Genomic DNA, 22,835 nt, shown 5'->3' with positions numbered 1-22,835 from the left:
CTCCCACTCGTTTCCAGCTTCACTGATGGGTCTAAGTCTGCAGATGGTGTTGGCTACTCTGTTGTTTTTTCCTGATCACACGTAGATGTCACTTACCTCTGAGACTAGTATCTTCGGAGCGGAGCTTTATGCTGTTCTCTATGCTGTCTCCTGCTCTCTCATTGTCAATCTTCCTTTAGTTGTTGTTGTTGACTCTCGTAGTGCCCTCATGGCTCTTGGGTCCTTTAATCTGGTTCATCCAGTGTTTGTCGAGATCCAGCATTGGCTGTTTCTTGTTCACAGTAAATTTAAGTCGGTTTTGTCAAGTTTCCCAGCCATATTGGTGTCTCTTTAAATAAGCGTGCGGATGCTGCTGCCAGGGAAGCTGTCCACTCTTGTACCATCTCTCGTAAAGGTATTCCTTATTCCGACTTTTACCCGGTTATCCATTCCTCCATCCTTACCCGTTGGCAGGCTTCTTGGTCGTCTGTTACTTGTAACAAACTACGTTCTCTTAAAGGTTGTGTGTTCTCGTGGCCGTCCTCCTACCACCGTAACCGGCGATGGGAAACGGCTCTGGAGAGGTTGTGTATTGGCCATATTCGCTTAATTCATGGTCACTTGATTGAGCGCCGCCCTGCTCCTTATTGTCCTAATTGCATTGTCCCTCTTACGGTCGTGCACATCCTTGTTGGATGTCCTGACTTCCGGGACGAGCATCCGTGTTGTTTTCCGACCATCCCCTGCGGTCGCTTGTCTCTCGATAGTATTCTTGGTGACTCGGATACTTTTGATATCGTTCGCCTTATGCGTTTCTGCTTTCGTATTGGCATCCTTGGTGATATTTAGCGCCCTCTTATTATCCCGCACATTTGATGGTGCAACATAACCCTCCCGGTTTGGTGCCTTCTTTTTGATAATTACTTATTTTGAAGTGACAAAACTTAGACACTAATTAACAAATTTGAAATATGTTTTTCTTCAGTAAATTGAAAACCATTGCTAATGATGCAATAAAGAACAAGTTTGAACATCTGGCGATAATGTATCACAGACGGGAATTATGATGACTTTTTATGACTTTTAAATGACTGTGAGCATCTCGAGCACTACATGGCTCTTGATGGAAAAATTGACTTCCTGCACTGAATAGAAAAATAATTTGGGACAATTTGACATCTGTATTTCCGAATGTTGAAATTGCACTGTGTTCGTGTGCATGATGGTGACCAACTGTACAGTAGAACGTTCCCAGGGGGAACGAAGGGCCCCCCCAGCACACTGGGGTTTGCCCAGTAGGGGCCCCGCCCAGCACACTAGGGTTTGCCCAGTAGGGGCCCACCCCCAGCACACTGGGGTTTGCCCAGTAGGGCCCCCCCCAGCACACTGGGGTTTGCCCAGTAGGGGCCCCGCCCAGCACACTAGGGTTTGCCCAGTAGGGGCCCACCCCCAGCACACTGGGGTTTGCCCAGTAGGGGCCCCCCCAGCACACTGGGGTTTGCCCAGTAGGGGCCCCGCCCAGCACACTAGGGTTTGCCCAGTAGGGGCCCACCCCCAGCACACTGGGGTTTGCCCAGTAGGGCCCCCCCCAGCACACTGGGGTTTGCCCAGTAGGGCCCCCCCCAGCACACTGGGGTTTGCCCAGTAGGGCCCCCCCCAGCACACTGGGGTTTGCCCAGTAGGGCCCCCCCAGCACACAGGGGTTTGCCCAGTAGGGCCCCCCAGCACACTGGGGTTTGCCCAGTAGGGGCCCCCCCAGCACACTGGGGTTTGCCCAGTAGGAGCCCCCCCAGCACACTGGGGTTTGCCCAGTAGGAGCCCCCCCAGCACACTGGGGTTTGCCCAGTAGGGGCCCCCCCAGCACACTGGGGTTTGCCCAGTAGGCCCCCCCCCCAGCACACTGGTGTTTGCCCAGTAGGGGCCCCCCCAGCACACTGGGGTTTGCCCAATAGGGGCCCCGCCCAGCACACTGGGGTTTGCCCAGTAAGGGCCCCCCCCCAGCACACTGGGGTTTGCCCAGTAGGGCCCCCCCCCAGCACACTGGGGTTTGCCCAGTAGGGGCCCCCCCAGCACACTGGGGTTTACCCAGTAGGGGCCCCCCAGCACACTGGGGTTTGCCCAGTAGGGGCCCCCCCAGCACACTAGGGTTTGCCCAGTAGGGGCCCACCCCCAGCACACTGGGGTTTGCCCAGTAGGGCCCCCCCCCCCAGCACACTGGGGTTTGCCCAGTAGGGGCCCCCCCCAGCACACTGGGGTTTGCCCAGTAGGGGCCCCCCAGCACACTGGGGTTTGCCCAGTAGGGGCCCCCCCAGCACACTGGGGTTTGCCCAGTAGGACCCCCCCCCAGCACACTGGGGTTTGCCCAATAGGGGCCCCGCCCAGCACACTGGGGTTTGCCCAGTAAGGGCCCCCCCCCAGCACACTGGGGTTTGCCCAGTAGGGCCCCCCCAGCACACTGGGGTTTTCCCAGTAGGGCCCCCCCCAGCACACTGGGGTTTGCCCAGTAGGGGCCCTCCCCAGCACACTGGGGTTTGCCCAGTAGGGCCCCCCCCAGCACACTGGGGTTTGCCCAGTAGGGGCCCACCCCCAGCACACTGGGGTTTGCCCAGTAGGGCCCCCCCAGCACACTGGGGTTTGCCCAGTAGGGGCCTCCCCAGCACACTGGGGTTTGCCCAGTAGGGCCCCCCCCAGCACACTGGGGTTTGCCCAGTAGGGGCCCTCCCCAGCACACTGGGGTTTGCCCAGTAGGGGCCTCCCCAGCACACTGGGGTTTGCCCAGTAGGGGCCCCGCCCAGCACACTAGGGTTTGCCCAGTAGGGGCCCACCCCCAGCACACTGGGGTTTGCCCAGTAGGGGCCCCCCCAGCACACTGGGGTTTGCCCAGTAGGGGGCCCCCCCCAGCAGACTGGGGTTTGCCCAGTAGGGGCCCCCCCCAGCACACTGGGGTTTGCCCAGTAGGGGCCCCCCAGCACACTGGGGTTTGCCCAGTAGGGGCCCCCCCAGCACACTGGGGTTTGCCCAGTAGGGGACCCCCCCCAGCACACTGGGGTTTGCCCAGTAGGGGCCCCCCCAGCACACTGGGGTTTGCCCAGTAGGGGACCCCCCCCAGCACACTGGGGTTTACCCAGTAGGGGCCCCCCAGCACACTGGGGTTTGCCCAGTAGGGGCCCCCCCAGCACACTGGGGTTTGCCCAGTAGGGGACCCCCCCCAGCACACTGGGGTTTGCCCAGTAGGGGCCCATAATGCTGTTAAGACGGCCTTGCTGATGGGTGAAGAACACTAAAAAATCACCTAATCATTATATTTGATTTCTTCGACCTTTCGTCAACAATGTTACTTCTATAGGAACATATGCCTACTAGGGACACAATTATACTATTGTACATGGAAAAATATTTATAAGCATCAGTACACATCGCCCGATGATTGTCGTTCATAATCATAGTGAGCGACAAAGGACTGGGCGAGGTGACTGCTACCACACTACAAATAAATCTTGTCTACAAAGTTTACAATTCTTCTGGATTAAAGGAGCGCCATCAAACGATAGTATACTCGAACTTGAATTCACTTGAATGTGTGTTACTGGTGTCGGCTCTTGAATGAACACAGCCACAAATGTTGAGAGCCGCCTTCAGTCATTGGTGCCTGTGATTGTTGTATAACTCACTATTTCCTAGCAACTCCGAAGGGTGTTGAGTGATGCATAATACTGCCTTGCAAATTAAGAGCAAGATATCTACTCCGTATTTGTGGTGTCCAATGTAGCATACATTCCTAAGTGTGCAGTCTCTCTAACTGCACTTGTATTCATATACTACGTTAGGATACTTCAGTCTGTCAAAGGAGGGAGAAAATTTTTTTCCATGTGACAAGCTATTAAAGAGTTGTTCGACTAAATGATAAAATGAATCTGACTTTTTAATGCATGGTTTACAATCCTTGTCAATTATATTCAATGTAGTTTTTTCATTCTTTTTACAGGCCTAAGTAAATTGTTTTTTAAATACACTAAAATGTCTTTTTTTTTGTGTGTGTGTGTGGGGGGGGGGAAGGGGGCATACTCCCATGGAGCCATGAATTAATATTCTTACCATTCATGCATTTACTTGCATTAGTTGGTTTACGATAAGTCTGGGACGAATCTACCATAATTACCGCCACAAGGGGACTCTCTGCCGGCGCCATTTCAAGCTGGCAGAAAATGGATTTGGCCTGGGAAAACTTAAGAATCTGAACACTCATCAGTACAAATCATTGGGGTTTTGTGAGGAAAAATACATAAATACTCAGACCCCAGACAATATCTTGTTTGGAAAGAAACATTTCCGATTTCGTCTACATTTGGATAAACAACGTTGTTGATTATCTGCTGTCCAGCTGACTGGTATTCTGTGCAACCCAGTACGCAGGCGGCCCAAACTCTCGTACCTCATTCTCGTCGCCCATGACAATTTTTTTTCTAGTGAGGACCGTATCACTGACCAGGTCACTTAGTCCTATCCTGAAGGGCAAGGCAGAAGATTCTGAATATCCTGAAGATTCTCTGTGGGAAACGCCACAAAGGGGCACCTTAGATGTACCGAGTCTTTTCAAGGGAAGGTAGACCAAACAGCTCAATTAGGTGTTAGGTAACCCTGATTAGACCTAGAGTAATCATTCTACGACCTCCGTTGGAGGGGAAAGAATTTCTCCAGGCCAAGGTGTGTCTCAGGCATTAGGTAGGGCAGTGAATCGGTCCTCACTACGTGGAGACGACATGGGGAAGTCAAAGGCAATGGAGGCAGCTTTCAGATGGAGACAGTGGACCAAGGTGCAGCAGGCGCCGAAGAAAACTGCTATCGAGGCCTCATCATGTGCTGCTACCAGCAAGAGAGCAGACATAATGGACCTACAGAGGACAGCATCAGTCACACACCAGCCAGTGTCAGGCAATGCCTCTGCCCACAACCCAGCCACAAGACGACAGTATGAAACAGGAGAGGACAGCACCTTTCTCACACCAGACATCGTCAGACCCTGCACATCTTCGACAGACCACTTTCATACTGCATATAGAGTAGTAACGGCAATGGAAAAGGAACCACCAGAGCTCAAACTTTCCATTAGTCAACCTGAAAGGAGAAAAAATGATACCACGAGACCAACAGACTGCAAATTACTTGGAAAAAGTAAGTTCTGCAAGTGAAATCTGTGTGCTTGAAAAAAGCTGGACCCTTCAGTAAGAGACACAAGAGTCGTGCTTTTGGGATACCCTATCGACTTTATCCCGGATCAAGTACTAGAACACGAGCAAATCCTGTATGCGGAACGATGCCGCACAAAAGCAGACAAAGCAGTGACACGTAAGGTTCTGGAGACCGTCATGGGACATGTGCCAGAAATATTCAATCTTGGGAATTGGGGGATATACCGACAGAGACCATACGTCCCAGAACCTCTGCGCTGCTTCAGGTATCAGAAATACGGTCACCATCAACCACGCTGCACCGGACATGAGAGATGCAGTGTGTGTAGCCTGAGGCATCCAACCAAAGATTGTATAACTAAGCACAAGGTAAACCAGACCACAACAGCCAAATGTTCAAATTGTGGCGGCAAACATCATGCCTGGAGCACAACCTGCTCTGCACGGAGAGAATAGGTGCAGACATCTCAGGCCTGGATAAACACACAGACCAGTGTGTTTATCATACATCAACGTCTGGAACACTCGTGTACAGCCAAAGCAGAGACCCACTCTCACAGAAAAAATTCCCGAATCTACCAACTCCAAATCAGAAAATACACACAAATGCTGCAGAAATACAACAAAATCAAAAAGCATTTACTTTTGGAAACAAAACAAGTTTCCAGTTTTAGAAATCCAACTGAAAAAACATCGTGAAGATTATGGCAGAGACCATTATCAATTGTTTACAGATGCACAACGCCTCACAACCACACTCAAGAAATCACTTGTGTAATAATCGTGCAATAATGACAAGATCGTGCAGCAGACCACGGTTACACAAGAAATAGTATGAGACAAGGACGAAGCACAAGATGAAAAAAACGCGACATGAACATACAGAATACCAATAACAGTTGGGTAGTCAAGACACCAAACCACCAACATTCACAAAAGCAACTGCAAGAAGCAGTGACCACTCAAGATCAACAATCGTACAACACAAGACAAACACTAGCCATTGCAGTCTGATATGCAACACCACCAACAAAGAAGTAATGAACAGCAGAGATGCGTAGGTTCCAACAACTACACAAGGCGCGGTTATGAACTATCAATGCAACCCAATATGCAGTATCATCAACAACGGAATACTGGATGGCAGAGATTCTGACAACACAAGAACCGGCCATGAACAATCAGTGCAGTCCGATTTGCAGCGATATGTCTTGCGAGGTGGAAAATATAGACGTAGATTCTGAAGAGGAGTTCTACTAGAGCAGGCAACACGAACCGAAACCGTCGTCAGGCCATTACGAATACTGGAGTGGAACATACAACGTTTTGGAAATAAAAACCACACCCTTCAGGAAGCTACAATCAGTACGAAAGCAGATGTAATCGTTTAGAAAGAAATTTTTTTCACAGCTACGAAGTCTTCCAGATTAGCTAGATATCAGCACTATATTATACCGAATGAACAGGGGAGACAAAGAGGGTTATGATCCTAGTCAGAAACACCATACTCAGGAAGGAAATGGACCCAGTTTTATGTGGACATGGAGTATAGGTATTAGCAGTAACAGTGCTACATACAACGTCTACAAGTCCCTTAGACGTAAACTAGAAGCAGAGGCAGTGCTTGCCTTGGCCACGCATGAAAATGAAATTATTGCTGGGGATTTTAATGCTCATCATAGTTAGGTGCGACTGGGCCAGCCAATGCAGATGGGCGCCATTTAGCTGCAGCTCTACGAGAAATACCTGAGATTACACTTCTCAACACTGAGTAACCCACTCACATTCAAGGTGGTGCCCTTGATCTTACATTAATCTCAATAGCACTCAAGCATCAGGCGAAGTGAGAGGTAGAACCGGTGATCACCTGTGACCACCAGTGACCACTATGCTACTGTCACAACACTAAACATAGAACGTCCTCCCACAATACCTGCACAACCTAGGTAGAATTAAAAAAAAAAAAGTCAACTGGTATACATATCAGGAGGACCTTGAAAAATGGTATGCAACATACATGACACCTGAGAATTTGAACGCACACGAAATCAATCTGCAGGAAGCCATTGCAGCTGTTGTAAACAAAGTTATGTCCATCATTCTCCTAGGAAACACGAAAGAACTATTGGTTCCATAGTAATAAAGTTTAAACACAAAACTACAGTCAACATCTTCAGAAAAAAAATCTAAAGAGAGCCCACACCAGAAGGAAGAACTCTGCTAAGAGCAGTGATATCTGAAGCAAGAAGTTTCTAGAGAGGTAAAGGTGGCAAGATAGTTTGAGTGGCGTTAAATTCTAAATGAACATGGTAGTCTTGGCAAGATACCCCCTCCCTGTCCAGCTGGTTGTTGCCGTGAGGAGACTGCCCATGCAGCCACCCACGCAGTGATGACGTGGGCGGCTGCCGGAGTGTGATGCTCCTTAAGACAGTCCTCTCGCCTTTTGTAGCCTTGTACTCCTGCTGCTGTCTCTCTACTTCTGCTGGACACCTTTTTCCTTTTCCTTTTGTTTCGTTTTTCTTCAACTCTTCTCCTTTCTCGTCATTTCTTGCTGACCTTGTGCCTATTTTGATCATTCTTTTGGCCTTTTGTTTGACGCCCAGGTGTTTAAGGAGGCATAATCATGCACCCGTAGAACTGTAGTACCCAATGTCTCGACTGCGGGGAACCTTTTATTGTCAATCCCCCTTTCATCACTGAACCCGATCTCAACGGACTGACCTGCGAATCCTCTCCGAAGGTTGAGAATCTTCGCCAGATGAGTGAACCTGTCAAGAGGCAGGTGGAGGTTGGCCTTGTAAAGGCTGTTAATCAAGACCAATATGGTCGCCTCTCTACCAGGATATCCTTGCAAGAAAGCCAGCTATACCTCCACTCATTCTTATTGACTTAGCCCTCCAACGCTCACCCTACAAGTAACGCTATTACACGTATTAGTAGTCTTATGGACATTTCTAAACTTTAATAACGTATAAAACATTTTATTATACAGTTATAAACATGATTTACTCCATTTTGTGCAAGGAAGTGATGCTGTGAGCGTACTGAAGCCCTCCTGCATCATGGCATTCAAAGACCTCGGGTGGGGTGGTGTCAAGAGGAGGTCGGGTCATCATTCATCTGAGCCCTGCTGACACCCCGCTGGCCAGGCAGTTTATACTGTTGTGTACCGGCCAGTGGGGCCACACCTTCCACAACAGTAAAATGTGTTAGAGGTGAGCAAGGGAAGAGTCTGGTAGGTGGAGACTACGAGAATAATGATGGTTTTGGAGGATACTCGCTGTTGGCTGACTTGGATGGGGAGTACTGGGAGTCAAGCAGGGCAGGAACCGTGTGGTCATGGTATGGGCCGCTTCACCGTCACTCTCGTGTGACCGGTCACTCCACTCCAGTGATCCAACAATGCTATAGTGTTGCTATAGCTGGTCGGTAGAGAAAGTTATAACAGAGATTTTTTCAGGTGAATTTTTGTACAAGTTCAAGAGGAGAGCAGGGATTAACGGTCATAAGCCGATCAGCCAACCACCAGCCCCCTCGAGTCATGATGCAGGTAGCGTCATCTTAGATGTCGTGATTCGTCAGGGCACCAGGCCTCTGAAGATGCTTCTCCGATTGGTGAGGAAGAGCTGAATGGTGCATGGCTTAGGTGGGCACCTCGTTTCCCACCAAGAGGCGTTCTTGCCATGTCAGTTGTTTAAGGAGGCCTGATTTTCCATGCTCGGTCAAGCATCGGAAATACCACCTGCATAGACACAAAAGTCTATGGAGAGACTATCGTCGTGCCATCGTCCCGGAACCGCTAGAGTAAGAATCCGTATCGTGGAAGAGTGGTATCGTCGAGTTATATAGAAGTGAACTTTTACATGAGAGCGTCAGCTACTACGTAAGAGCTAGCTGCACAGATGAAATGGACTGTGGTGGTTGTTATACCTGCGTTTGGTAGTGACATCCGTCGTCAACCGTGCCTTAGTCAGAAGGTACCTGTGAGAGCCGAACTTAGGAAGGCTTTCTTGTGTAGTATGTAATCTTGATTACACGACTCTTAACTTTATCGAAGCCGTCGCCGTGCAGTGCCGAACTGCGCCATGTTGAGGGTGTATGCATACCCTCACGAGTTGAGGAGAGTTACCACACCATCTCGCTAGGCTGAGCCAAGCCTAAGGCTCGGGTACCTCTCACTCACATCTTGGGGCCCCATCGTGTCGTCACACTGGGCCAGCCACCTGTGGTCCAGTCTGACCACGTGAAGGAAGTGGGAGAGCTTCCACTTCAGCTTCAGTCTACTGCTGCTTCACCCCCTCACTGTCTGGCTCGTTGTCGCCGTGAGGGGTCTTGGTGGGCAACTGCCAGAGTGTGATGTTCCATGGGGTCGGTCTTCTCCTTTTGTAGCCTTATGCTCCTGCTGCTGCTTTTACCAATTTTGCCAGACCCCTTTCCTCGTGTTAAATTTTTCTCCCCCTCTTCTCCTATCAAATTATCATTTCCTGCCGAACTTTTGCCAGTTTTGATTATTCTTTCGACCTTTTGTTTTGACGCCCGGGTGTTTGAGGAGGCATACTCTTGCACCCGTAGAACTGTAGTACCCAACGTCTTGAGCGAGGGGACCCTTATATTGTCAATCCTCCTTTCGTCACTGAACCCGCTCTCGACGGACTCACGTTCCTTAAGGTGGCGTTTGTGGAATACTAACGACGCACCCCTGGGGGGGCCCCGGCAATATCGGTGATAGCTTCTTGTTGGGTGTTCTGCCTCTAATTGTGGATCCATGGTGGGTGTGGGGGCACATTCGTGAATGAAAGTTTTCCTTCGTTTTCATGGCTGATAATGTTTCCCTTGTACTTTCTCAGGCTCGTGAGGTGGGCGACCAAGCCCCCCGAGTCAGACTGTGTTGGAAGACTAGGCCCTGTTGCCCCTGCTGCATTGGGCCCCGACGACCTGACTACTCCACTCAGCTCCCCTCCCTCCTCTGTGGTTGGGTCGAGTCCCCAGCCCCCAGTGGTGACCACCTCGTCCCCTGGCACGGCTTCGTTTCTCATTGTGACTACTGCACCTTTTAACCCCATGAACTCCGGGGGGTCTCAACGCCGTTCCCGCTATGGCCGCACTCGCATGATCCCTTCCCGTAATAATACTTTCAACGCCTTGTTTGGTCCCTCTACGTGAACTAAATACTTTGATCTCCACCATCTGGATTCTACTCCTCCTGACGATTTCTCCCTCCATAAACACCTTGTTGATTCAGTAGATGCCTCTGTTACTTTTAACTCCACCAGTTACGGTACGCGTGTCGTCGCTGCTCCTTCTCAGGATACAGCTACTCGCTTAGCCGCTTTGTCCTGCACTGGAGAGACCCCTGTTCTGGTCTCTAAAAACGCTCAGTTAAATGCCAGTGTTGGCACTGTTCTCCCTCACCATGTTGGAACTGGTGTTCGGGACCTCAAAGATTGCCATGAGGATATTAAACATATCCTCGAAGCCCAAGGCCATTCTGTCCTCCAGGGGGACACGTTTACTCAACCACCCTCGTGGTCGTCGCCGTCAGCCCCTTCGAGTTGTAAAAATCACCTTTGATAGTAGGGTCCTTCCGCCCTCTATTATTCTTGCTGGGTGCCAAATGCTCCGTTCAGGAGTACATTCCCTCTCTTAGACTTTGCAATGTGTTGGAAGTTCGGGCACGGTGTCCTCAAATGCACCAGTACTGTATATCTATGCCCCATGTGTGGAGACGATAGTCATTCTAAGTTCGAGTGCACTTCTCCCCAGGCTCGCTGCCTCAATTGCGGTGAGGCCCACCCTACCTTCTCACGCTCGTGTGTACACTACAAACTCGAAGAAGCCGTCCTCAACTTGAAGCACCGTGATCGTCTGTCTTTCCTGAAGCGAGATGCCAAGTTCGTCGTCTCGCCTCTTTCGCGGGCGTATCCTATGCTCGCGTGTTGCGTTCTACATCTCCTCATCCTTCCCACCTTCCTCAGTCTCACAACCGTTTCCAGGCCTTAAACCCGACCACACCCACCACCTCCTCCCCTATTCCTTTGCCTCCTGTCCCAGATGGTCTCCCTCCTGGTTCTCCATCTGAAGTTTCCCCCCCTTCTTCTCCAGTCCACCATATCTCCTGTCTTCTTCCGCATCTCCCCCCACTCTTTCTTCCCGACCCTCCCCCCACTCTTTCTTCCCGACCCTCCCCCCAGTCTCTTGACCCTCCACGCCACCTGTCTGTCCAGGCTGATATCCATCATCTTCCCAGCAATCTTCGTGCTATTCGCTCCCACTCCTCTTCTCCTGCTGAGACCATTGAGTCTGTCGCCTGGTACGTTGTTACTGGAACGCCTGTCTCTTCGAGTCAGAAACGTAAGCCTGGCTCCTCTCCTTCTTCCTCTCCAGTGGGTACGAAGGTTTCACTCTCTTCCTCACCCCCTCTCTCTGACTCTCACTACATCCCCTCCCATTTCAATGGTCGAACCCCCCTGTCCCAAATATGGAGGTTTCTTTAGCCCCAGATTCCCTCTCGGTTGCTGCCCTTGCTGAGGCGCACTCCCTGCCGTCTGCCCTCCCTCCTCCAGCTGTCCTTGCCTGCCCCTTTCAGCTGTCTCCTCCCCGTCCAGACCCCATCAGTCCGCCTCTGGTCTGTCCTCTTGCTCCCTTCCTTCTATCCTTACTAAGTTTACCCATGCCCCCTAACCATGATTTTGCCGACCCTGCTCCTGACCCTGATATTCTTTAATAAACTGTGTTCTTCTATACCTTTATTTCTTTTTTTTATGTTCTGTTACTGTCCTGTCTCTTTGGTAATGTCTATTCTTCAGTGAAATATTCGTGGAATTTATGCTAACTTCCATGAACTCCAACTTCTAATTACAGTTTTCACCACTTTGTGTTTGTCTCCAGTAACCCATGCTTGGTGCTCGTCCTGGTCACTTTCGTGGTTATTCCTTTCTTTCTTCCCCCCTCCCCATAACTCTACTGCTCTCTTAATTCGATCTGATATTCCCTTCGTCCCCCTACTTCCGTCACTTATCCATTGTTCTGCTGCCCGTGTTTTTGTGGGTAAATAGTATACAGTCTGTTCCATTCATCTCCCCCCAAAATGTCCCGCTTTCCCTTCCTGGTCTTAAGCCCCTCCTGGGCTCCTTGCCAGAGCTGGTGCTCCTTTTGGGTGATTTAAACTGTAGACATTCCCTCTAGGGTGATGTTCTGACAAACACCCGAGGCAGTCTTCTCGAACCGTTCGTTCTCGCTTCTTCTCTCTTCTGAGTTCTGGTGAGCCCACTCATGTGGACTCTCGAACTCGCACCCTTTCCTGTCTTGATGTTTCTTTCAGCTCGTCGTCCCTTTACTTAGATTTCACGTGGCAGGTTCTTGATGACCTCCATAAGTGATCATTTCCCTATCCTCGTTTCCTTTTTCTCTTTCCACCCTCCCCTCCCCTCTCCTTCCCTAGGTGGCAGTTTGCCAAGGCTGACTGGTGCCTATTCACCCTCCGTGCTTCTCTTTGACCTCTCCTCTCTGCCTCTTCCTCGCGCCCTCCTTCTTTTTTATGACACTGTCTTCAATGCTGCCTTCCACTCTATTCCTCGCTCTTCCTCCCGGGGCACATGGAAGTGCGTTCCCTGGTGGAATGCGGACTGTGCTCCGGCTGTCCGCTGTTAGCGTGCAGCCTGGAAGAAACACTGCCGCTGGCAGACGGCTGATTCTTTTATTCTGTTTCGGAAGGCAAGTGCGGTGGCTCGTAGGACCATCCGTACAGCTAAACGTGAGAGTTGGAAATCTTATGTTTCCACCATTACTTCTGATACTCCTCTGCTGCAGATCTGGAAGAAGATCCGCAAGATTGCAGGCAAGTTCGTTCCGGATATCTCGCCGGTTCTCCACCTCCGTAGTACTCTGTGGCGGATCCAGTACAGGTCGCGACCGAACTGGGTTCCCACTTTTCTTCTGTTAGCTCTGGTTCTCATCTTCCTCAATCATTCCTTCTTCATAAGCCTGTTCTTGAATCTTATCCTTTAGATTTCCGCACTCATCTCCGCCTTCCCTATAACGATCCTTTCTCTCTTTCTAAACTTCAGTCTGCCCAGATCCTCTGCGGATCTACAGCAGTGGGCTCTGATGACGTTCATTATGAGATGCTTCGCCATCTCCCTCTCGTGCACGTCTCGGTATTTACTGAGTCTGTATAACCAGGTCTGGGAGTCGTCGTCCGTCCCTGAGGACTGGCTCGATGCCATTGTACTCCCTATTCGGAAACCAGGGTCTCTCGGTACATCCCTTAAGGACTTCCGCCCTATTGCTCTCTCGAGTTGTGTTTGCAAGCTCTTTGAGCGTATGGTAAATGTCCGTCTGATGTGGTTCTTGGAACACCATCGCCACCTCTCTCCTTCTCAATTTGGTTTTTCCAAGTGCCGCAGCACGACTGATGTCCTGGTGAACTTCGAGGTCTATATTTGTACTGCTTTTGCTGCGTAGACCTCCGTTGTTGCTGTCGTTTTTGACCTGTAAAAGGCTTATGACACGACTTGGAGATATCATATTCTGTCCCAAATTCGTTCCTTTGGCCTTCGTGGTAATCTCCCTCTCTTCCTTCAAAGCTTTCTCTCTCGTCGTATTTTTCAGGTCAGGCTTGGTGCCACTCTCTCTGCCTCTTTTAAGTAGTATGAAGGTGTGCCCCAAGGTAGTGTTCTAAGTAGTACTATTTTTCTGGTTGCCCTCATTGGTCTTCTTTCCTCCCTTCCTTCTGGCATTCTCTCTGCTCTTTATGTTGACGATCTTACTCTTTGCTGTCGGGGTGGTGATTCGCCTCTCCTTCAACGGCGGCTTCAACTTGCGATTGATGCCTTGTCATCTTGGGCCACCAATCATGGCTTAAAGTTCTCTAGTACTAAGACTTGTGCCATGACTTTTACTCGGAAGCGGGTCGTTCTTCATCTCTTTGTCACTTTATGGTCATCCCTTTGAGTACAAAGATTCCGCGAAGCTTTTGGGGTTATTCTTTGACACTCGTTTGTCTTGGTCGCCCTATGTCTCTTACCTCCGTGTTGAATGCTCTAAGGCCCTTAACCTACTTACGGTTTTGTCCCATACTTCTTGGGGAGTGGATAGACGCACGCTCTTCTATTTGCATTCCTCTCTCGTCCTGTCTAAACTCGATTATGGTTGCCCTGCGTACTCTTCTGCTTCTCCTTCTACTCTTCGCTGTCTTGATCCATTGCACCATACTGGGTTGCGCCTCAGCTCTGGTGCTTTTCGTTCAACTCCTACCCTCAGCTTGTACGCTGACACTGGCTTTGTCTCTCCAGGATCGCCGTGATCGCTACAGTCTTCGCTATCTTGCGCCATCCTTACAGCATCCTCACTCTCGCCTCAATCGTGCTTTGACTTTTACCCCTCCTGTAGTTCCTGTTCCTCTTCACCTCCTTCCTCTTTCTGTCCGTTTGTCTCGTTTACAGGATTCTCTTTCAGCTCATATTACCAATGTTTCTCCTCGTATTGTTCCATCCTTGCCCCTGTGGAGGGTCCCCCTTCCCAAATTTTGTACTTCTCTGACCCGAATCACTAAAGCTTTTACCCCTCCTACAGTTCTGAAACGCCTCTTCCTTGAGCACTTTTCTTCTCACTCCCACTCCATTCCCATCTTCACCGATGGGTCTAAGTTTGCTGGCAGTGTGGGCTACTCTGTTGTTTTTCCTGACCACACTTATATGTGTCGCCTTCCTCCGGAGGCTAGCATCTTCACAGGAGAATTTTATGCTATTCTCTATGCTCTTCGTCTCCTACTTTCCCAGTGTCAATCCTCCTTTGTGGTGGTAGTTGACTCTCGTAGTGCCCTCATGGCGTTAGGGTCCTTTAATCCGGTCCACCCGGTGGTTGTCGAGATTCAACATTGGCTGTTTCTTATCTCCAGTAAATTTAAGTCAGGTGCATTTTGCTGGGTTCCCAGCCATGTTGGTGTCTCTTTAAATGAGGGCGCGGATGCTGCCGCTAAGGAAGCTATCCGCGCTTGTCCCATCTCTCGTAAAAGTATTCCTTATTCCGACTTTACCCAGTTATTCATGCCTCCATCCTTGCCCGCTGGCAGAGTTGTTGATCTTCTGTTATTGGTAACACACTGCGTACTCTTAGAGTCGTGTGTCCCAGTGGCCTTCCTCCTGCCACTGTAACCAGCGGTGGGAAACTGCTCTACTAGGTTGCGTATTGGCCATACTCGTTTAACTCGGTCACTTAATGGAGCGCCGCCCTGCTCCTTATTGTCCACTTTGCATGTTCCTCTTATGGTCGTGCATATCCTTGTTGAATGTCCTGACTTCCAGGACGAGCGTGTCTTGTTTTCCGACCGTCCCCCACGGTTGCTTGTTCCTCGAGAGAATTCTTGGCGACTCGGATACTTTTGATATCGTTCGCCTTATGCGTTTTTGTTCTCGTATTGTCATCCTTGGTGATATTTAGCGCCCTCTGATTATCCCGCACATATGATGGTGTTACATAGCCTTCCCAGTTTGGTGCCTTCTATTGATAATTACTTACTTACTGCTGCTTCAGTGGGGTGGGAATGAATAAATAGATGTGGTGTGTGAATGAGACCGGTCTCGAGAAAAAAGTAACCTGAATTCTGTATTGGTGTATCAGACTCAAAAGCTTGCTTCAAACCCAGTGATCCCTCTTGACATTGTCCAGTAACACATGAGGTGATTAGAATTGCAGACGCGTGAGTTACACCTGGATTTAACGTCATTCAAGTTGAGGAGTGTGCCGAACTGAGAGAGAGGACATGTGTAAGAGTTCATGAGATACACATTTAGTTGTGTGGAGTTGTGACGTAATATTACTGTATTTCCAAGGGTGGAGGAAAGTGCAATTTATTCATTCGTGCTCTGTCGCTATGTGCCAAGTATGTGTTACCTTTTCAGAGTAACCAGTCCCGGCAACGAGGTGTGTAATGGGAGATTTCCCTTGGTAGTTATTTGATATACATATATATATTGGCCAGCGCATTATAATAGTCTTGTGTTGTATGTGTGGTTACAGCTGTGAATTATTATTGACATAATTTACTATGGAAGTGCGGCTTTCAATTGCAGCAGGGCTACAAAGGTGTACGATGTTGTGTAATCTGCTGAAAATGTCCTTGGTGAAGTATGTGGTTAGCTCGTGAAGGATTCCGTGAGAATTTGAAATCATTAACGTCAACAGGGAACGTATTGCTTAATGTTGCACTGATGCTGTTGAAACAGTGTTCATAATAACGTAATATTTTGGTGCAATTACATGTCCGCGAGACAGCTAGTTGATCACCTCTTGCTAATTTGTGTAATTAGCATCAGTCATAGTGCGTTCATGCAGTGGTGAGGAATTATCGGGAGGGCGACTAAAGTAGTGTTAACGAAACGTTAACGACTAATTAACTATCATCAGGATGGCTAATTTGTGGCTTAGGGTATTCAAGTAATTAATTAACGTTAAGGGTTGACTGCCTGTCATGGGTGTAGTCAATTGAGCAAGCATTTCTCCTTGGACTAATTGTATCTATCTTCAGGACAGTGGATTAAGCACTCGTAGCTGATTCATGGGGTTTAGCACTCGCCACCAAATGAATTCGGTGTTGATTTTGCCCGCCTTTGCAGGGTGTAGATTGATATAGTGAAGTAGAGTAATAGAACCCTTGTTAATGTTACTTTGTCGTAGACCATAGACACAACTGTTGGTAGGGCGACAGATGGTCTAACGTAACTCGTCTGGATTAATAGGCTGTTGGTGTGACAGTAATTGAGAATTACTCAGAGAATGCTTGACGTATCAAGTGTGGTGTAATTAAGGGCCTTCCAGTTATCGTTGTCAGTTTAGTGTCGTTGAGACACGAGTGGATTAACGTAATTGAATTGTTGCTGTTTGTGGACAGTCAATTAACATAATTGTTATCGAATTCAATTAGTGTACTTTTACTATTGTTGTTGGTGTCTAGAGAAACAAGTGTTAATGTAAGATTTTGACAGAGGGTTATCAGTGTTGGATTACCCACCTAGTTACTTTTGGTACCTCGCAGGGAGGGCTGCGAGAGTCGACAAGATTGTAATTATATTATTTATCTCGTGGGGAGGGCCGTGAGAAATATTGGCTGTAAGCTTGTGCCATCAGTGGGCACAACTGTTTAGTTACGGTCATTATTCAGCCCGAGATTATGGATAGGAGTCCGTGGTTCTACCAGGCTGTTGAATTAGCTGTTTCTATCTTGCCACTAGATGACAGTAAAGTAACTTAACTCATTTTAGTAGTGCTAGTCTTTTGTTGAATAAATTTGTTATAGTTCATAAGTAACGGTCTTTCGTTCTACCCCACGAAAATATTGTCCCACTATCAATGTTTTGCAACACCATTCCTACTTATGAATATGCTTATGAATTCCTACTTATGAATTCATTTCTACTTATGAATTCCTACTTATGAATTCATTTCTACTTATGAATTCCTACTTATGAATTCATTTCTACTTATGAATTCATTTATACTTATGAATTTATATGTCTGCTCTTGAATTTGAATTAATTCATACCGCCACACTTCCTAAAAAATGTGAAACGAGAATCCGTCGGTTACCCTTATTTGGTTTTTATCACTAGAAGGAGTCAGCGACCTAAGTGGATGGAATTCCACCATATGTGCAATCCTTGAGGTTACTCCCGTTTTTTCCTATGGTCTCATCACAAAGTAAAATCTGTATCTTAGTAGTCCTTTCTGTTTGAGGTCTGCCTCCCAAGCGAGGTAGTTACATTAACGTAACATCAGTAGGAATTTCAAAAAATCTCACATAATAGGTCTTAGGTTTTCTTTTAAACTGAGCAAGATAAATGGCAATTGTAATCTTAATAGGAAGGTCATTCCACAGTTAAGACCCTTGATTCGCAGTGCATTTTTGCTTCGACCAAGTTGCACTCTTGGAATGTCAAAAATATATTTTTGCCCCTGTATTCTGTTACTATTTACAGGAAATGCTTAAAGTCAGGATTAGCATTGCACTGCAGAGTTTGAAGATGAAGAGCAAACTTTTGAGGACGTAGTTTAAAGATGTAGAGCACACTTGACACTTCATATAAATGAAGTAAAGGAGCTGAGTACTATCTGGAACCGGATTTCGTTAGTTCTAATTGTTGATTTGGTGATCAATTAGGTCGAAGATCATTTTAAACGGAAAATTCTTATATTTGTTATCAACAACTATAGATTTCTAAGCACAGATACAGTAGGCGAGTTATGGAGAGACGAGCGATTATTAGTGTCTCCATGACAGTGCGAGCTAATAAGTATGGTTTCAGGTAACAGTGAATGGCTATAATGTTGAAGAGATTTTATACTTTCTTTGTAAATGGCAACGTATGTTCAACTTGTCAATGTGTACCAAAGGAATTTACTTCTAATCTGTACATTATTTGAAATTGTTAATTCTTAGATTAATTTGATTGGAGGACTTGTTACAAAGCATTATGTAAAAGGTTTTGTAAATTTTATGCATAAGTTTGATGGCAGACATTAGTGAATTGATTTTTAGATCAGTTTTCAGTGTCATTTAAAATAAATGGGGTTAGCATTAAAAAAAAATATGCATCTAACCTAAACAAATTTTCTTTCCCACAGGATAACCAGCCAGAACAATGTTCAGTCTGTTTTAATAATTATGAAAATCTGTTACGGCCTCGCTTAGTGCCGTGTGGCTACATATTCTGCGCTGAGTGCATTGAAAAAGCTGTCAAGAATGTCAGCTGATATGTCCAAGCTGCTGCATCCAGCACAATGCCACGGCTGCTGCTCAGTTCCCGATCAATTGTGGTTGACCTCCACAATTCCTCAATCCTGATAAGGGCCTCCTGATAAGGAGGCCCTTATCAGGAAAGGTACCCAGGTATCAGCGGTGGGAACAGTTGTAACAAGACCATACGAAGCTCACCCAAGAAGCATGAGCAGAAAATTACTGCCCATGTTGGAGGAAGAGAAGAGCAGCTTCATAAGCCTCGCTACTAACTGTTTAGAGGAACTGTTCCAACTGGGGAAGTACTGGGAACAACGGGGAGACTTGACTGACCACGAACAATTCCAGGACCAATTCTATGGTCTGGTTCTGCAGAACCAGGGGGCAATGAAGCTGTTGGAGCAGGAGGATATCAGTGTTGTGGTTATGACAACACCTGGAGAGGAAGAGAAGACTCGGCTGCAGACTCCTCAGATGTTGAGGAGACTTAACAGACCACTGGAGGCTGTCACAATCACACACAGACCTGATCAGCACAATGTGGCTGAAGAGGACTGGCTTCGTGAATGCGAAGAGCTTTCAACAGTCCACATCTCAATGAAGGTATGCTGTTAAATGTTCTCATGGATTTTATTCTCATGCACATGCGTGTAGTATTATATAAAGACTTTTGTAATGATTAAAATTGGGTTACAAATAATACGAAAGATTCTGGGGCATACACAATCAAAGATATATCATGCCATAGGAAAACACAATGGCAAAATATATCTTTGTGCAAATAACTGGAGCAATTCAGGAATTCAAACCTGAGTTCTGGATCACCTCAATCACATCTTTTTAACCCAATAGAAAACAACACGCTGTCAGTAATTTAACCTTTGATGCTATCGAATTAACTAAGTGTCTTGATGATTCAAGACCCCCTTTTGGAAGCACCGAGATGATGCCTCCATCATCAAGTAACTCCACTATATACACTTTTTTTTTCAAAGAATATAACTTTTGAATATTTTTTCAAACATGCATGCATAGTGTTTCTGGTAATAATCGGACTAACACTCTACAGAGTTGATAATGGGGCTGGCACTGTCCACAGTTGATAATGGGGCTGGCACTGTCCACAGTTGATAATGGGGCTGGCACTGTCCACAGTTGATAATGGGGCTGGCACTGTCCACAGTTGATAATGGGGCTGGCACTGTCCACAGTTGATAATGGGGCTGGCACTGTCCACAGTTGATAATGGGGCTGGCACTGTCCACAGTTGATAATGCTGCTGGCACTGTCCACAGTTGATAATGGGGCTGGTACTGTCCACAGTTGATAATGCTGCTGGCACTGTCCACAGTTGATAATGCTGCTGGCACTGTCCACAGTTGATAATGCTGCTGGCACTGTCCACGGGTGATAATGCTGCTGGCACTGTCCACGGATGATAATGCTGCTGGCCACTGTCCACAGTTGATAATGGGGCTGGCACTGTTCACGGATGATAATGCTGCTGGCACTGTCCACAGTTGATAATGCTGCTGGCACTGTCCACAGTTGATAATGGGGCTGGCACTGTCCACAGTTGATAATGCTGCTGGCACTGTCCACAATTGATAATGCTGCTGGCACTGTCCACAGTTGATAATGCTGCTGGCACTGTCCACGGGTGATAATGCTGCTGGCACTGTCCACAGTTGATAATGCTGCTGGCACTGTCCACGGGTGATAATGCTGCTGGCACTGTCCACAGTTGATAATGCTGCTGGCACTGTCCACAGTTGATAATGCTGCTGGCACTGTCCACAGTTGATAATGCTGCTGGCACTGTCCACAGTTGATAATGCTGCTGGCACTGTCCACAGTTGATAATGCTGCTGGCACTGTCCACGGGTGATAATGCTGCTGGCACTGTCCACGGATGATAATGCTGCTGGCCACTGTCCACAGTTGATAATGGGGCTGGCACTGTTCACGGATGATAATGCTGCTGGCACTGTCCACAGTTGATAATGCTGCTGGCACTGTCCACAGTTGATAATGGGGCTGGCACTGTCCACAGTTGATAATGCTGCTGGCACTGTCCACAGTTGATAATGTTGCTGGCACTGTCCACAGTTGATAATGCTGCTGGCACTGTCCACGGGTGATAATGCTGCTGGCACTGTCCACAGTTGATAATGCTGCTGGCCACTGTCCACAGTTGATAATGCTGCTGGCACTGTGTTTACTAGTTGTGTTTACTAGTTGTGTTTTTGCGGGGGTTGAGCTTTGCTCTTTCGGCCCACCTCTCAACTGTCAATCATCTGTTTACTAACTACTTTTTTTTTTTTTTTTTTTTTCACCCCACACACACAACCCAGGAAGCAGCCCGTGACAGCTGACTAACTCCCAGGTACCTATTTACTGCTAGGTAACAGAGGCACTTAGGGTGAAAGAAACTTTGCCCATTTGTTTCTGCCTCGTGCGGGAATCGAACCCGCGCCACAGAATTAAGAGTCCTGTGCGCTATCCACCAGGCTACGAGGCCCCCCTACGAGGTCCACGGGTGATAATGCTGCTGGCACTGTCCACGGATGATAATGCTGCTGGCCACTGTCCACAGTTGATAATGCTTCTGTCACGAAGTTGAGGACTACGACCGTCCCAAACCCGAGGAGAACCCTACGAGGTCCACGGGTGATAATGCTGCTGGCACTGTCCACGGATGATAATGCTGCTGGCCACTGTCCACAGTTGATAATGCTTCTGTCACGAAGTTGAGGACTACAACCGTCCCAAACCTGAGGAGAACCTCAGGGATCGAACTCGGTCATAGTCAAAAGTGGTGTGGGAGTCCGTAGAATGGGACGGTTTGCGTCCAGGGGGACGTTTTGGGTCACAGGGGTAAAATGTAAGGGATGTTGTGGGTCATGTAGGTCAGAGGGGAAGATAAGTATGTGGGTATGTGTACATCATCTCAAAGGTTTCCCCGGATGTTATGACGCATGGCATCTGGCCAGGCGTCACTTGAGAGAGTGTCATGTTGGGTAGGGGCTGGAAGCTAAGTGGTTGGTATGCAGTCATGTAGGGAGGAAGAGGAGGAGGAAGAGGAGGAGTATGTAGGTTATGTTGTGTAGGGAGAGGAGAGCCCCCATACCTGAGAGGATAAGTGACGTCCATTAGCTTCCCCTACAGGAAGCCGTAAGTGTTGAGGGGGGTATGAGAGAGCAGCCTCTTGCGGATGTGGTCCATTTGCTTTAATGGTTTTTCGATGTCTTCAGAGTTCTCTGGAGATGTTCACCCCAGCATGGGTCTCGATCCACTGCGGATTCGTTAAGGAGGGGCGAGGTTCTTACTTCCGCTAGCAGGCCCTCACCTGCCAACCATCAATCACTTCTCATTTGACCGGGATCGTTTCCCTCCCCTCACACACAAACGCGCCGTTAGTTCACTGCGAGTCTTCATTCGCTACACACACTCACCATACAGCTCCGCGTCATGGAAAGACGAACCTCAACAGCCTGCATGAAATGCGGTGTGTTTTATATTCCATTACCAAATCAACTATGTCGGCTGCAATGCGCAAGCTGTGAAAAACCGCCCCTAGGCCATTACAACATCAAATGCAAGCGACGTCAGCAGATTTTCTGTGACAACCGTGAGTGTTATTCTTATTTAATATTCCACAGTTCATTTTATGGCATCCACAGGTGAAATATCGCGTGTGTAAACTATTATCTCTCTTATAGTGTGAGAATATTTACTCTTTCGGGCTATTACATTCCACACAGTTAAATATGTTCTTTCCAATTTCAGTTTACAAAACCGTGAAGTGTCCTTATTGCTCACCTGCCCCTCGAGGAGGTCATCGCCGGAATGAAACTTCACATAAACGTAGGTAACATATATAAATATACTTCTCGTATCTGTATTACATCCAGTTGCAAGCAAGCAAACACACA

The 22,835-nt window shown here is 48.0% G+C and overlaps 1 protein-coding gene across 1 annotated transcript in view; it reads left to right on the top strand.

The window, feature by feature from the left end:
- The window catches only part of LOC138370860 (uncharacterized), a 300,961-nt gene extending 278,543 nt beyond the window's left edge, over positions 1 to 22,418 (top strand). Inside the window, exons 3-4 of the mRNA XM_069335466.1 lie at positions 18,789 to 19,503; positions 22,155 to 22,418. Of these exons, the coding sequence (XP_069191567.1) occupies positions 19,108 to 19,503; positions 22,155 to 22,238 (480 nt within the window). The 5' untranslated portion in view covers positions 18,789 to 19,107 and the 3' untranslated portion in view covers positions 22,239 to 22,418. The remainder of the gene's footprint in view (positions 1 to 18,788; positions 19,504 to 22,154) is intronic.
- The last annotated feature ends 417 nt before the right edge of the window (positions 22,419 to 22,835 follow it).

Source organism: Procambarus clarkii, chromosome 33 (genome assembly GCF_040958095.1).
Source record: "Procambarus clarkii isolate CNS0578487 chromosome 33, FALCON_Pclarkii_2.0, whole genome shotgun sequence".
Classification (NCBI taxonomy): Eukaryota; Metazoa; Arthropoda; class Malacostraca; order Decapoda; family Cambaridae; genus Procambarus; species Procambarus clarkii.
Note: the sequence above shows the minus strand (reverse complement) of the source record. Positions and strands in the feature narration are given on the sequence as shown.